The following is a 16,267-nucleotide window of genomic DNA, read 5'->3' as shown; positions in this document are numbered from 1 at the left end:
CTGGTTTTTAAGCACAGTTTCATTCATCTACCTCTTAATTATATACCAGAGGTTTTAATTTGGTGAAATCAAAGAAACTCCTAATTTTAAAGTGGTCTCTTATTTTATTTTGTGTCTGCATCTTTTTTGTTATTTCAGCTGTTTCACATTTTCTACAAATAAATGCTCTAAATGACTATTTTTATTTGGGAGAAATGCCTGTTGATTATAGAATTAAACAAAAATGTTAAATTTACTCAAACATATACCTATAGATAGCAACATCTGAAAAACTGTGTTCTCAATTTTTCCAGAGCTGTATATTTAGGGCTGGTTTATGCTTCTTAAGGACGGGTTTTAGACAGACTTTTGGCTGGAATATTTTTGTTGGACCTGACAACCTTGCTTCCAAGTGCGTTTCAAACACGTTTGCTCCAGAGCACGCCTGTACCCAGTCTGTACCCGTTCATTTATTATAAACCTGCGGAAAGAGAGAAACGGGCATCACTCAGCTCCACTTACAAACAGTCCTTTAATAAAAAAAACAAAGATTTAAATGCGTTTAATTTACAGGGGGAAATGTATAAGCCCCTCCTTAAGAGAACGGACACCCCGCCGCTCAGAAACAGGAACCGGTGGTGCTGCATGTGTTCAGGCGGAGGCGGAAGAGTTTAAACAGCGGGGCTTTCAGACTCAGCGGAATGACTTCACCTGTAGGTACTTGTAGTTTTTTTATTAGATGTATTTTAATAACACATTTTACTCCACCACTGCGGTGGCAAGTTTACAACTATGAAGTACTGCGTGTTATATCAGTAGGTAGCAGCATTAGAGCCGCCTAGCTAGGTTAGGTTAGTTAGGTAACCTAGCTAATGAAGCAATGCTAACTTCTAGTGCATCTCAAAAAAATTTAATATAATTGAAAAGTTACTTTATTTCAGTAATTCAAAATGTGAAACTCATATATTATATAGATGTATTACACTCAGAGTGATGTATTTTAAGCATGTTTTAAAACCCAAAAATCTGTGTCTCAAAAAATGTAAACATAATATAAGACCAAGTGGTACTTTTGGCAGTGTGCCAAGTGCTGCTGGAAAACGAAATCTACATCTTTATAAAAGTTGTCAGCAGAGGGAAGCATGAAGTGCTGCAAGATTTCTCAGGAAAACTGCACTGACTTTGAACTTGATATAAGACAGAGGACCAACAACAGCAGATGACATGTCTCTCCAAATCATCACTGATTGTGGAAACTGTGTGTCTCTCCACTCTTCCTCCCTTAATTTCCAAATGAAATGCAAAATTTATTAATCAAGTAATGTTATCTGCTGGTTTTGGTCCACTGTGTTATATCAAGTCCAAAGTCAGTGCAGTGTTTTCTCAAAAAATCTTCAGCACTATATGCTTCCCTCTGCTAATTTTATGTAGATGCAGATTTCATTTTCCAGCAGGACTTTGCACACTGCCCACACTGCCAAAAGTATTATAAAATATTCTAATTTTCTGAGATGCTGATTTTTAGGTTTTTTCATTGGCTGTTAGCCATAATCATCAACAATAAAAGAAATAATTTATCTATATAATATGAGTTTCACATTTTATATAATACATTAGTTAACTACCTATCTGTTTTGTCTCTTTTGTTTTTACTTGCCTCTTTCCATTTTGTGCTTACTCAAAAATGTATTTGACTCGGATCTCTATGACCACATTAATAATTCAAATCACCTTGTCATGAGCATGCTTGTTAGTGTTCAACTTTACTCACAAGATAACACCTCACAACTTATACTGATGTGAGCACTCCCAAGCCATATACCCTGTGGTAACAGTTTGCGATCAATTTGCATATTGTTATCCAGTTATGTTAATGAACAAGGTTTTTCATGTTTTTCAGATGCACAGGAATGCTGCCCACGTGGCTCCTCTCAACTCTGGAATTGAGATTCCACTCTTGGGGTTGGGCACCTACAAACTACTGGGCCACGATCTTCTATACCAGTCTGTGAGTGCTGCCCTTGATGCAGGGTACCGCACCTTCGACACAGCTGCTGTGTATGGCAATGAAGGTCAACTCGGGCAAGTCATTAGGGAACTGTTGCCCAAGCATGGGCTTTTACGCTCAGACGTGTTCCTGATCAGCAAGCTTGGACCAGCGGACCAGGGTTCCAGGGCCAGGGAGGGCTGCTTGAAGAGTCTGGAACAGTTGGGTTGCGAATACATTGACCTGTACTTGGTGCACTGGCCTGGGACTGCAGGTTTAGAGCCAAGAGATCCACTGAATGCAGAGCATCGGGCACAAAGTTGGAGTGTGCTGGAGGAATTTTATTCAAGTGGGCAGTTTAAGGCCATAGGAGTCTCCAACTACACTGCAAAACACCTCAGGGATCTGATCAGAAGTTGCACTGTGCCTCCAGCAGTCCTGCAGATGGAGTGTCATCCTAGGCTCGTTCAAAGGGAATTAAGGGATGTGTGCAAAGAGGCAGGCATTCACTTCCAGGCCTATTCCTCTCTCGGAAAAGGTGCTCTCCTGAACGAGCCGGAAGTGAAGAAGGTTGCTGAGGTCTGTGGGCGGACACCGACCCAAGTTCTGCTCAGGTGGGCAGTTCAGCAAGGTATCTCCATCCTGCCACGCTCCTCACAGCCAGGAAGGGTACAGGAAAATGCCAGAGTGTTTCATTTTGAACTGAGCAAAAAAGAAATGGACAAGTTGGATTCCCTGAACACTGAAACACGGTTTTGCACAAGAGATTCAGCAGATATTATTTAGCTTGCATAGCAGGTCTACTGTATTACACTTTTTACAATTTAAAAATAAGAAGTTACTGCTAATTATAAAAAAGCATTTATGTTCTACCAAAACACATTTCTTATGGTTTTAAAGCTATTTGGTTAATAAAGTGATTTTGAAGAGTTTCCAGATTTCTGTAGTTAAACCTTAAGTCAGAAGACAATGCCAATAAACTAAGACTGCCAGGATTGGCTCCAGCTCCCCATGACCCAGAAGGGATTAAAGCAGGTTTAAGGATGAATGAATGCATGAATGAAGTGCCTTCAACTGATGCAAAGGCTTTTGTTTCTTCACATTCAAGTGTTTGAGTGTTGTGCTTTGTCCAATATCATCCAAACAGACAGCAGACAGCTTGTAAAAACATCAAAAGCCAAAAATCCATTTATTGTTGCCAAATAATTATTGAGCATTCAACAAAGTATTGTACAAACAATTCATCTGAAGCACAATATATGTCAAGAAGTATAAATGTTTAAAAAGCTTATGAAAAAAAAAAAAACTTTCAAGTAAGGTATTAGCAAAATGCCCGATAGCTGTAAGACTATGGCAAACAGAGTTTGTCCATCTGCAGCGATCTGCTGAACCAATGATGTGTCAGGAACTGTATTTCTTCAGCATACAAGGCAATTTTAACCAGACTGCTAAAGGCCAGTGCTCTGCATATAAAAGGCTATGAACAACATACAGTTCTGCTATCAGGCAATATACATATATACACAAAGGGAAGAAAGTGGCATACAAAACTAATAATAGCATGAACTATAATCGACACATACTTTTCACCCAGGGCTCCTGTTGATGTCTTAATATATGTTCAGCACAAGTGATTGATGTCCACAGTTTAAATAAATAAATAATTCAAATAAATTAAAAAACAACCCTGAGACGGACTTTAGTGAATGAGAACAATACCCGCATCATTATTAACCACCACAACTTATTACTTCATTCACAGGTTTCTTCGTCTAGATTTACATTTCGCTGACAAATTCCTCAAATGTTTAGAAAGACACAAAGGATTTAACATCTATATGTTAATTCATAAATGACATCATAGAACAATATATCACATTTCTTACCAAATAAATAATTTAAAAGGGTACAGATTAATAAAGAATCCTTAAATTGGAATTTTGTTTAGACTCATTTGAGATTGTCCAGTGTCGTCCATGACTGACTGACAGATTGTCACTTAGGATTGTCAAATTGAAGTAACATTAGGTATTGCAGTGGTCAAAAGTGGTGTAGCACCTTCTTGTGTTCACATTTATAAGTTGTGTGTGTGTTTTTATAAGGGCTAGTTTGGTTGAGCACTTGGATGAAAAGGCCATACTGGTGACAAACATGACCAGCCTCCATCTTGCTGATTGTTACTTCATCTTTCTCCATATCCTCTCTTCTTTATAACTGTCTTGCTGGTGTGTTGTGTCTTTTTATTCTCTTCCCTCCTCTTCTTTGGTACCCCAGAGGAAAGAGAACCATCCTCGGTTGGTATGCCTCCCAGGGCCAGTTGTTCTTCTTAAGTCCTGAAAACATCAAGACAGATATAAATTTAAACAAGAACACAGTGTCATTGATACAAAGCACCACAAGCAATGTATCCTGCAGAATCCTGCAGAGTTTTATTGACTGACGGTTTCATAAGGTGCTTCGTATGCATTCAAATGGATTGAGTAAATTTTACAATGTTAGACATAGATGTTTTATCCAGTTGTTCCCCTCAGCAGTCTATGCTATCAATCAGATAGTCATTCTGATGTTGTGGTCTCTAGTACCGCTTGTAAAATTTCCGCCAGAAACTCACCCCTTTGTCCAACCAGGTGTCAAACTCATCGCTCATCCTCCTCAACTGCCGTCCATATTTCTTGGCTTTCCATAGCGCAGCAGGAGCTGACTGGGATCGGCCTCGGAATGGTGCTCCGTCACCGACACCACCGTCCTCTGCTGAAGCGCTATCCTGGTTCTCATTGTCCTCCCAGCGGTTGATGTTGTACACTTGGGACTCTGAGTAGAGCCTCACTCGACCCCCCACCTCCAACAGCTCGTCTAGGTGAGTAGGTGATCACAGCACATGGTTCAGAATCAATCAAACTTGATCATTTCGACATTCTGAGGAATACTGTGAAAGGGTAGCTGATTTGTACCTGATGATGTGTCCCTGTACATGCTGGGCCCGCTGTCCGTCTGTGGGGAGTCGACACTCTTGACTGCCTCTGACCACCTTGATTCATCGTGGTCATCTATGGGACTGATGTCATCTTCTTTACTGTGTGGTGGTGTCTTTTCCATTGTGAAAACTGAAAGGGGGAGAAATAGGACAACTGTGTCACAAAAAATAGGTTATCGGTTTACCGCACAATAAACAGGGCATGACCTGAATACATTTTTTTGATGACCTCAATATTGCCCCTTTTTTTTTAACTGAGCACATTCATGTGAATGAGTTGGCTTGTCAACTTTTTTTTCCTTAAAGTTTCATGTTTATTCAATTCTGATGCCTGAATATTTTGAATACTTTTAAGTTGATTGTTTTTTTAAAGGATGGAACTGCATTATTATGTTAATATTATATTATTACTATACCACTGGCATCAAGTGATCTTATTCATCTTTTTTATTACTTATTTTGGGGGGTCAAAGCACAGAACAGAGTAAGCAACAGTCTACCACACACTGCACAAGCTTATTTAATAATCTTTGGTATTTTTGATTAGGTATAATTAGCTAGGTATGAAATCTATATATTTCAGTTCCTGAGACAGAGATATATCATGTTTATTGTATTATTATACAGCTGATTTCAGCTGACTTCAGTTAATTTAGGTTAGTAAGTTTACTAGATCACCTAGATAACTATAAATACTGAGAAAAGGGTAGCTACCTGTGCTTCCAGATGAATTCCAGCACAATGGCCTGAAATGCGTATCTCTCCCCCCTCCTTCAGTCGATGTTCTGCTGTTAAGTGCTTGGCTATATCCCTCCTCGTCGCAATTAAAACGAGCTCTCCTCAGTTTTAGCAGATACTGATTGCTCATGACAGGCGACACACCCAAACAACAAAAGCCACCATGGCTAATTTAAACAAGTTTCAACCCTAACCACGTTATTCCGCCGTTTAGCGCTGGCATATCCCACTCAAAATAAAGAACGAAATGAAGCACTTTGCGCCACATTGAGTCGAAGTGATTGTCTTCGCTTTAAATAAAACCCCGCGGCTTCTTCACTTTCCCATCGAGCGCGGCTCCCTCTCTCTCAACAACGTGGATGATCTCATATCAGCCTCGCTGTATTTATTGTTGTTTCCCCTCGTAGTTTACAGCAGGTTTCTGCGCTCGTCCAATCAGGGCCGGATGTTCCGCACCGACCAGCCAATCAAAAGCCGCTGCTAGGGTGTTTTGAGCGGTCTCTCGTGCTACGTCACTGTTGCGATAGGCTTTTTAGGCTTTTTTTCACAAGCTCGCGCTGTCTCGTGACTTGTTTACTTGCTGCGCTCGCGGAGAGCGCGTGAAGCGAACGCGCGAACGAGCGCACAAGCGCGCGCTTGCCCAGCGAGGCCCTTTGATCGAACGTTTGATGAACATGAACGATTTTAAAATTTGGTTTAAATTTGGCGGGACTATCGGCCCTGCGTCGCATAATCGCACGAGCGACTTTTAACAATGTAGTTTAACAAAGACTTTTGTTAGACATGCTCTCCATGTTTATTTTCTCATCTTAATATTATTTGGCGTCCCGTGGGGCCGTTTTCATTATGTAAATCATTGCTGTCTTCTATAAATGACTGCACATTCTCATGCAGTATGTATATGAACTGCTGTATATTATAAATAACCGTGTTACGTGTTATAAATAAAAAAATATTAAATTCATAGCATTAGCCTGCGTCACACTGCTGTCCAGGATTTTGGGCGCAATGCAAAGTTTGATCACTAGGTGGAGCCAAATGACTGCTTGATAAACAGGACATGAACCTAAAACCTGATTGAGTTGTACTCAAATAAGGGAAAGTAATTCCAGCAGTTCGCCAACTGGGGGCCATGAACCCTTGGGGCCCTTTTTTAGTGGGATGCGAGGGGGCAAAATAAATGTTTGGGTTGAAACAATTTTCAGCTATGTAATTTTTCATTATCCAATCCACAAAGTGGACAAACAAGTTTATGAGCCACTGAATTATACATCTTGAAATAGTAAGACTATTATATGTGTATATATGAGTACATTTTGTCTAACAGTCTAGTAGAATTCAAAAGTAGTGTATATATATATATATATATATATATATATATATATATATATATATATATATATATATATATATATATATATATATACATTAAAATGTAAAACATTATGAATTCTAAATTTAAATGAGCTGTGCAGAAAGTGATTTCATTTTATTTTTTAAAACCGTTAGGTTTTTAAGAGTCTACTTCCTAAAGATTACAAAATTTGTGTCAGATTTTTAAATAACAATGCTTACAAATGCCTTTGGGGGCTGCTAGGAAATCCTAAAGATGCCTGGTGGATGCCTGCACTCTTGAACATCTTCAAACACCTCCAGGATTTTGTACAATTTGTAAAATCTTAGACCATTTTTTCTTGCAGAATGTTTTCAAGTAGTTCTGTAGGTAGTTCTTTTGGAATGCACTTTTTCTTATTCAAACCAACGTTGTCAAATAGACCATTGAAGCATCAGTAATGGCAGTGGCCCTGTGTTCATATTGTACTTTTCCTCAAACCACATCCTTCTGAACCTTGCTTGAACTGTAAGGGCACAGACCATTATCCCACCACTTCCAAACTTTAACTATTGGCTCGATGCAATACACTGGGTAGCATTTTTCTTGCATCCACCAAACCCATTTCTTGATGTTAAAAAAAATGTGACTACAGGCGCCGAGTGGTCCAGCGGTCTAATGCACTGCAAAAAATCTGAAATAAATAAATGAATGTGACTACAACTGCTGACATTCGTAATAGCACATAATAATGTTAGGTGTGTGGGCAGCTACCTGTATGTGGCTATGGAAATCAATAACATGAATATCCTGATGCAATATTCTTGTGCTGATATTGCTTCCAGGGGCGTTCTGGAACTCTGTAGTCAGTAGTGTAAAAGTTTGAATGATCTTCCATGGACTTCCATGTTTTCTGTAGAGTGGCAAAAACACGACAATGTGTATTATTGGCTACTCTTTACATTGGGAAAAATGATTGCGTGCCCTCTACTGTGCCTTTTTTTTTTTAGAAGAATAAGAAATTGATGCTGTGTGTTCCAGAGCAAAGACAGAAAATAAACATCCAAATGTTCTCAGCAACAAGTCCAAAAGCCAGGATCTGTCATGGTACGGGGTTGAGGCAGTAGACTTCTCTGGTCCAGCATTAATGCAGAGAAGCACATTGAAACACATACTACCTTTAATATGGCATATTTACCACCATTATTCATGCATTTTTAACAAGACAATGCAAAATAGCATGATGTATACATTATAAACACGAATGAATAGGGTACAGCTACACTTATTATAGAAAACATTGCATTGGTTATTTGTATTTTTCTGATTTGGGGTTGTCTTTTATCCACAGTGCAGCAAACTACAGATGCAGCTAGAATAAACAGATCATTTTCTCCCAAGTTTTTTTCCCCCAGAGTATTCAATTATTTTCCTCAGTGCACTTTCTGATTATCCCAAGCTCTCTTTTTCTCGCACAGTGGGTTCCAACCTAAAAGAACATCTCTCTGTGTAGGGACAACAGATGTAAAAAAAAATATTTTGATCACTGACACAGCAGTAGTTTAGAAGTTACATTTCACTGTTAGCATATTTTTGGGTACCCATTACCAGCAGTGTGCAATTCAACGGTAATTTGTCTCCTATAATGCGACAGTTCTTTGGCTTTCTAGGGCGCAGTCATTAGGTAATTGCTATTCACTTACTGAAGACAACACAGTGTGAAAGAGACTCAGGCCTGATAGAGTGTCACCAGCTAATGTATCCTGGGAGGTCTGGTGATGTCTTCACGCTGCAGACATAGGAGAGTAAGCAGGACATTTTTTTTCAACAACCATTCTCTTTAAAATTGTTTGATTAGGTACATGTTGTCCCCTGGATTTGGAAAATAAACTAAATGGCTCATTCAATGTTTCTTCTAAAATCATAGGTATTAAAAATGATCCTGCTTTTGCTGCAGAAACTGTGAATATTATCTAGGGAACGCTTTCTACTAGATTTTTTTGGAGAGTTGCTGTGATGATTAGATTGCATTTAGAGACATTCAGTGACAAGAGCATTAATAAGTTCAGGATGTTGAATTATCACTAGTTCACCTCATCCCCAACTTAATAGCTCATTCCAAACGTATTAAATGAAACATCATCATCAAAATTCAAGAGATTTCATTGCTGCCTAGCATTAGACATGGTGTCAACAGGTTAATGTTTATTCGTTCCAAGAATCCTATTTTACTGATGATATGCTTTGTATGTGTGCATTTTCAAATCCGGATCAGCAACGGGTGCAACTTAATGTAGCTGAATGCATTCATCAGAAAGGGTGTTCACAAACATGCTATAATGTCTAATTAATCAAAAATCAAATTACAGAGAGTACAGAGTATAGTGACAAAACATCATTAAGATATTATATCCACACCTTTCTTGTTGTTTTAACTCTGCATGATTTAACACTAAATTTGGAATTAATCTGTGATTATAAGGTACAATCCATCATGAATCCAGAGACGGAAAGTGTGGGACTGTCCCACTTGTCTTTCTAAATCATAGGACTGCCAATAGCCAGCAGCAGCAGATATTCCAAATCCAAGCAAGTGATTAAGGATGGAGTTGACTTGTGGAGTCAGCTCGAATGAAACAGTTGCACCCTTAATGGGAAGAGTAGGGCTTATTGAAATGCGGCAATAATTTGACATTTACATTGACCTTGTGGGTCTAGTGTGCATTTTCATAGAACATTCCTGCAAAGATACCCTTCTTTGGGTTTACTTTGAATTATAACCTGATGATTAACAATGCAATACAAATCTATAAAAAATAAAAAATAAAATGCTACATTACTGCTTATAGCAGTAATATAATCATAAATCTTAATTCATTTCTTTTCTTTTTAATTTTGCTAAATCATACCAGTAAATACATATAAGGGTGTCTTTATAATGTGTTCATAAAGTTTAGTAAGTCTATATAAAATAAGAGCTGTGTTTTTAATTGATATTCTTTTGAATATACATTTAATAAAGTTGTATTCATTTTATTAATATTCTATTTCATTCCCAGAAGCACAAAATCTTCAACATGTAATCTTCTAAGTTGTTTCACAATGACTGTTCAGACCTTGGAGTATAGTGTTCTATTCCACTGGAATAAGATGTTCTGCTGAAGGCTGTTATCAGGATGCTTTTGCTCGGTTGGGCAGAACTGAAAAAAGGTGAATTCAACAATTCTATGTGAATGCCGTGATAATAAATTTTCACCACTATGGCCTCCACTGGCCTATTTTATGCATTGTCAAGTTGCACGCAGTCCAAAAGGCCATTCAACCATTTTTCAACTATTCATTTCTTCTCAATCAAGTTTTAGAAACTTTTAGACACTTCTTTAATGTAGGAAGAGGAAAGCAGAACTAGTATATGAAAACAGAACTTGCTATATATTCTAATCTGATAGTGTTTTTATTTATCTGTAATGCTAAAACAAATTTTAAATTTTCACTAATGGTCAACTTTTCACATTTTGTGTATTTAGTATAAAATCAAATACATTTTTCCTATAGGACTTTTTCACAAAACAGCTATATGAATGATACATGAATGTGATCACAGGACAGAGAATCAGGCAAAACATTAAACATACAATACAGAACCTCCAGTCAGTGCAGAGGAAGCCTACCACTGGTCAGACAGCTTTATAAACAGTAATTTATTAGAACTGAGATTTTTCATACAGTTTCAAGTTTTATTTTGTGGTAAATAACATAACAGTGTCTTCATCAAACTATGGCATTTGCTGATGATTTATTTTTGACAAAATATCATGAGATATTCCTTACATATGTATGAAATTCAACAGTAATTAATCTACAAATATTTTGGTCACCATAAATTTATATACTTATTAATTTAATAATTTAATAAATACATTTCTTTATGGCTTTTCCAACATCTCTTCATCCCCTACTTTTGGAGCCTGTAAAATGGACGTATGCTTGAGACCATTGTTCTGACTGGCTGTCATGTACAGTGCCAAGAAGCAGTCTAAGTTTGAAATGCTCTTTGGCTCCTCTTTGACTTTTTCAATGCCTTTCTACCCATGCTGTCTCATACGCCAGTGCCTTAGGAGGCCCTGTAGTGATAAAGGTCTCTGTAACTAAATCATAAAAACAGCAACAGTGCCTACCCTCCCACGAACTGTGAAATAAGACAACCTTGACAGGGTTTTTGTGGGTTGCCAGAAAGTCAGAAAACAAGGCATTCAACATGCTGTTCAGATTTGGCTTGGTTTTCCATCTCACAAACTGATAGAATTATATCTCCCCACCTGAGTAGCTTCAATTATTACTTTTGTGCAGGCAGAGTTTCAAAAGACAGGTTTCAAAATTGTCATATAAAGTTATGCCTGCTGGAAACCTAAATCAGAAGCAGCTGGAAATTAGAAGTAGTAGACTACAGATGAGAGAGAGAAGCTACGTCATAAAAGGCTGTTCTAAATTGATGGCTCCTTCGTGTACAGGCGAGAAATGAGACATTTGAAACAATTGAAGGACGCAACTAATGTATCCTTCACAGCCCTTAGTTACCCACAATTCACCTCACCCATACAACATGAAAAGAAAAACAAAACATGACATGTTTTTTTTGGAGTAAGCATTATATATAAAAAGAAAAACATGAAGGGGGGGGGGGGGGGTGGGGTTGGTTGTTTTGAACAGAGCTGTTTAGACAGGATAAAATGAGTGGTGGATCCTAATGCTTTTTTTTCTAAAACATGTCAGACATTTCCTCTGAGACCACAGGGAACTGTATTCCCTTGTGGAAAAGGGTATGGACTAATTTGTCATATTTATGTCATTTGGCTGGTGCTCTTATCTACTGAGACTTAAATGTCTAACATATTACAGAGGTAGGTGGATGTAATGTTAGGAGTTTTTCCCCAAGGATTCTGATTTTGGTGTAGCGCGGTGTGCTGAAACTGAACCCCACGGTCTGCATGGTAGCTTTGTTTTCACTTATGCTAGACCAGCCGTTTCATATATGGTAAAAACTAGGGAGTGAATACACTTTTAGGCCTTTAAATAAATGTATGTATTTATTATTAATACATACATACAGCTCTTAAAAAAGTTTTTTTTTTATTTTACCAAATTGAAAACCTCTTGAATATAGAGAAATGTGAAAGATCACAAGACATCAAACCAAGCTGAACTGCTTGAATTTTTGCACCAGAAGCATAAAGTTATCCAAAAGCAGTGCGTAAGACTGGTGTAGGAGAACATGCCAAGGTGCATGAAAACTGTGATTAAAAAACAGGGTTATTCCACCAAATATTGATTTCTGAACTCTTAATACTTTATGAATATGACCTTGATTTATTGGCATTGTTTGGGGTCTGATTTCAGCCATTTCTCATTTCCTCCAAATAAATGCTCTAAATGATCTTATTTTTTTGGGGTGGGGGGGGGGGGGGGGGGGGGGATTCGGGAGAAATGTTGTCTGTAGTTTATAAAACAAAACAACAATGTTCATTTCACTCAAACATATATCTATAAATAGCAAAATCAGAGAAACTGATTCAGAAACTGAAGCTGTTTCTTATTTTTTTCCGGAGCTGTATATGCAGTTAAATTTTTGTTTGTGCAAAAATGTATAAAATAGTTTTTCATAGTGAAATATTGGTTTGGCAGAAAATAAAGGAATCACACGCTTACTGTAAAAAGTGAAAGTGGTCTTAATTGTGGTTTTAAAAAATTATATTATTATATATTTATATAAATTATATATTATATTCTTAAAAGTCTTCAACCTAATTTCCTCATATCTGTAGAAACCTTTTTGATAGTAAAATGACCTAAAAGTCTCGTGTCTGACCAAATTTATGTCAGTTTACAATTCCTAAACGTGTCCATCCAAGAATTGTGGAAATGGGCTGTATTTTTGCCCAATCCCCATTCAGTCCTGCTGTGTTTTACGTCTCTGTAAACGAGACTGCCCCCTCCTCCTCTGCTCTGCAGCCCCTCTGCTGAACAAAAACACAACGCTTTCTTTTTCCTTGGCTCTACTACCTTCCAAACACTTACAGACTGGAGGGAAAAAGGGAAACGAGAGCTCCCATTTACATACCTTTATTCTTTCTCCAGGCGAATAATTAGCGATGCATGACTCGTAAGCGAATCGTTCAATTGAATCGGTTCTTTTCGGTAACATAACTCAGTCTAACTGATCCGCGAGTCTAATGGAATTGAAGTTGTAGCGTCTTAAACGCGAGTTATCTCTGTATTAGAGCTAGTGAGCTTAGCTAAAATAAGTTAAATTTCCTTAAATATCAACCAACCACGTTGTAAACAACCTTACAGAGAGTTTGTCTGCATTTCCTTCCTGTTTGCCTGTTTTTTTTTTTATTTCAGCTGGAGTTTGTTCCTCTTAGTACTAGCTAAAATAGCAAGCTGATTAGAAAACAGAATAAAACAGACCTATGACAAGAATCTAATGCTTTTAAGAAACTTTGATTGAAATTTCAGCTTAGCAGTGTTTGTTTAAGAGTCGATAAGCGATTGCGAAAATAGCTATTTGACGATAAGGTGTTGCAAAGGTGTTTTCAACAAGATTTTGGCCAAATCTGTGTCCAAAACATTTGGGAAAGTGATGGAATGCAAATAGTTGTGGCAGTGTCAACAAGCTTTGGCTAAATGTTGGAGTCTAAGCACACTTGGCTAACTGGTGTAATGAAAATACATTTGGGTAAAAGAGCTGTGTAAACAAGCTATTGGACAAGTGTAAAAGTCCAAAACCATTTAGCTATGTTCAAACAGCAGGTAAAAGTGGGACAAATATCCAAAATATATTCATAAAGTCCAAAATGCGTAAAAGCAAAAAGATGGATGAATTCCGATTTGACTGTTTACATTCATGCACATGTCCATGGATCGTATACGTATCCGGTTTAGGACCACATATTAGAGGCTGCGTTTACATTACTAGGCTGAAGTGACTCAAATCTAATTTTTGGCTCAATGTGGCTCAGATCTGATATTGTCTTGGCTGTGTAAACATGCCGAACGCCAGATCCACTTCCATATGTGGACCTAAATCGGATATGTATCTGATCCATGGACAAGCGACAAGAAAGTGAACAGTTAAATCGGAATTAATGTGCCTTTTTTGCTTTTTACACTTGCGCTACCTGCTTCTTTGCCACACATCTCATGATGCAGCTGTGCAGCTATAGCTGCAAAAACAGCAAAAGCAAGCCGCCTGGCCTTTTTTCTGCTGCTGGACTTGAACATGTACTTCAGACCAGCTGTTTACTCCCCACTCAGCAAAAGATGCTTGAAAAATGAGCTGCTAAAGCATCTATTTTCCTTTAAAAAATAAAACTACGAGTCGTCTCTCAAATATAACGTTTTTTGTTATTGGTGAAGAAGGAAACATTTATACACATATCAGTGTGCACATGTGAGACATTTCAGGGACAGATTTGTTCACATTATACTGAGATACAGGTCACTGTATGTGAATGTGAACCATCAGGATAGCCAAATCCCATCTGAGCAAAAAATCGGATTTGAGCAATGTGGCTTGTAATGTGAACGTATAGCCAAAGTGACTCAAATCTGATTTGGCACGTTCACACAGCCATGAAAAAAATCAGATTTGAGTCACTTCAGCCTGGTAATGTGAAAGTAGCCTAGATATACAGTATATTTGACTAATAAAGATGGATGGTGTAAAAGATGCTCCATAGACAGACAGTCTATGATGTATTTCATGTACAGTATGTTTAGGAGAGTGAGTGAGTGAGAAAAAGAGAAAGAGAGAGAGAGGCAAGCTTCTGTTTAAATTGTGACTCCACGCATCACTGAATCAGACGTTTGATTCGATTCGGGAAAGAAAGACTCGGTTGGCTCAAGTGAATCATTACTACGAACGCTGCGCCTCAGCTCATTCAGTCAGCTCCTCTCTCCCTCATTCAGCCGCCGCTACTCACCATGCTCCCCGCCGCCGGAGCACTCGCCTTCCCGCTGGTCTGCACCTCCGTGTGGGGAGCTCGTTTTTCACCCGCGTTACTCTGTTTAATACGCGAGTCTTCGCAGAGGAGCCGTTTTTAGCCAGTTTTTCGTGGCAGGTTTGTGTTTTTTTAGAGTCGACTCCAGTTGCTGTTTGCAAAATATCTTTACGTTTTTTAGACTTGTGGTTAATCAGAAGATATTTGGTTAATGCTAGACTGGCTCTTTATGTAGCCTACTGACGTTTGCTGAAAGAGTTTTGGTTTATTTTGTTTGTTTGAATTGAAAGGAATGCTTTTTTTCATTCATGTTTTGTTATGTCGTTTGTTTGAAAGTGTAAAGCTTTTGGTTCAGTTGAGTTTGATAGATAAGGAGGTGTAGTTTTTGTTATATTTCTGGAGAACTGTTAAATGCTGAGAACCCACGTTCTGAAGATCCTGCAGATCTGAGATGCTGTGGTGAGCAGCGCTGAGGAGCCACCAGAAATCCCCACTGCACGTCTCCACACAGCAGGAGCATCCTCACACAGTAAGTACAAGCAAACAGCTGGAGTGGAGGATCTCAAGTAACTGTTTTACTCTGTGAGCATGTTTTGTTTTTACTTCACCTAAAGGACTAATATGTATTATGTATTTTTTAATAAAATCTACAACGTGTTACTCTTAAAATGATCAGGATGTGTCATTAGGAAACATGTCAAATTCAATCTTCAATCTAGCATTTCTCTTGACAGCAGGGCTTCAGCCAGTATGTTCCTCTTTGAATGGTCTGAAAAGGAGTAGAACATGTTTGAACATCTCTGATCCCACCCACTGCCCATTCCCTAGCCTTATTTTAACACCTCGGGTTGCCAGGCACTCAGTAGCAGTGTGCTGCAGCTTCCGTATCCTTCTAAGCCTGTGCTCACACTGGCAGGCGACAAATCACTCATGACGCCCCATGCCACTGTCGCATGCGGGCATGTATCTGTGTGGCTGGTTAACATCCTGGCCAATCTATCAAGCTGTTCAGTACTTTCTTCCAGGCTTTTTCCAGGATTCTTTGATTGTCCCTCTATATGTTCAAAGATCATAATAAAACAAAGATCATAATAAAACAAAAAGGAAAAGAAGAAAGAGTGGTTATGAACATCTCTTCCATGTTTACAACCAGAACCTCAAGTATAGGAAAAAATGTGTTACAGCTGAAGACAGCCGAAGTTGGGGAGTTGCAAGCCCTGTGTTTACATTCTGAATGCTTTTTGGGCCAATCATGT

At 38.3% G+C, this 16,267-nt stretch overlaps 3 protein-coding genes across 4 annotated transcripts in view; 2 read left to right on the top strand and 1 right to left on the bottom strand.

The window, feature by feature from the left end:
* Positions 1-328: 328 nt before the first annotated feature.
* Positions 329-2,895, top strand: zgc:110782 (uncharacterized protein LOC541358 homolog). Of its 2 annotated transcripts, none has more exons than XM_049466202.1 (2): positions 329-696; positions 1,880-2,895. In XM_049466202.1, the coding sequence occupies exon 2, from the start codon at positions 1,880-1,882 to the stop codon at positions 2,750-2,752; it is 873 nt and encodes a 290-aa protein (XP_049322159.1). In that variant the 5' UTR covers positions 329-696; the 3' UTR covers positions 2,753-2,895. The 2 variants fall into 2 exon arrangements, with proteins under 2 accessions (XP_049322159.1, XP_049322158.1); XM_049466201.1 differs by having other exon boundaries at positions 330-692.
* Positions 2,896-3,123: 228 nt separating this feature from the next.
* bada (BCL2 associated agonist of cell death a) lies at positions 3,124-6,101 on the bottom strand. The gene is made up of 4 exons (XM_007244500.4): positions 5,655-6,101; positions 4,918-5,070; positions 4,578-4,819; positions 3,124-4,299 (listed from the first exon to the last, which is right to left on the bottom strand). The coding sequence occupies exons 1-4, from the start codon at positions 5,806-5,808 to the stop codon at positions 4,207-4,209; spliced, it is 642 nt and encodes a 213-aa protein (XP_007244562.2). The 5' UTR covers positions 5,809-6,101; the 3' UTR covers positions 3,124-4,206.
* Positions 6,102-14,927: 8,826 nt separating this feature from the next.
* The window catches only part of slc8a4a (solute carrier family 8 member 4a), a 131,220-nt gene continuing 129,880 nt past the window's right edge, over positions 14,928-16,267 (top strand). Inside the window, exons 1-2 of the mRNA XM_022676270.2 lie at positions 14,928-15,131; positions 15,447-15,540. The gene's annotated coding sequence lies outside the window, so the exon portion shown is untranslated. The remainder of the gene's footprint in view (positions 15,132-15,446; positions 15,541-16,267) is intronic.

Source organism: Astyanax mexicanus, chromosome 17 (assembly GCF_023375975.1).
Source record: "Astyanax mexicanus isolate ESR-SI-001 chromosome 17, AstMex3_surface, whole genome shotgun sequence".
Lineage (NCBI taxonomy): Eukaryota > Metazoa > Chordata > Actinopteri > Characiformes > Acestrorhamphidae > Astyanax > Astyanax mexicanus.
The sequence above is the reverse complement of the archived record's forward strand: the minus strand, read 5'-3'. Positions and strand labels throughout refer to the sequence as shown.

What these genes read in the sequence shown, in the direction of transcription:
- bada (XM_007244500.4), bottom strand. Translation starts at nt 5,808, where the DNA reads ATGAGCAATCAGTATCTGCTAAAACTGAGGAGAGCTCGTTTTAATTGC. An exon ending in GTACAGGGACACATCATCAG is followed by an intron (nt 4,820 to 4,917) that starts GTACAAATCAGC and finishes CTACTCACCTAG; the next exon opens with ACGAGCTGTTGGAGGTGGGG. An exon ending in ACACCTGGTTGGACAAAGGG is followed by an intron (nt 4,300 to 4,577) that starts GTGAGTTTCTGG and finishes TGATGTTTTCAG; the next exon opens with GACTTAAGAAGAACAACTGG.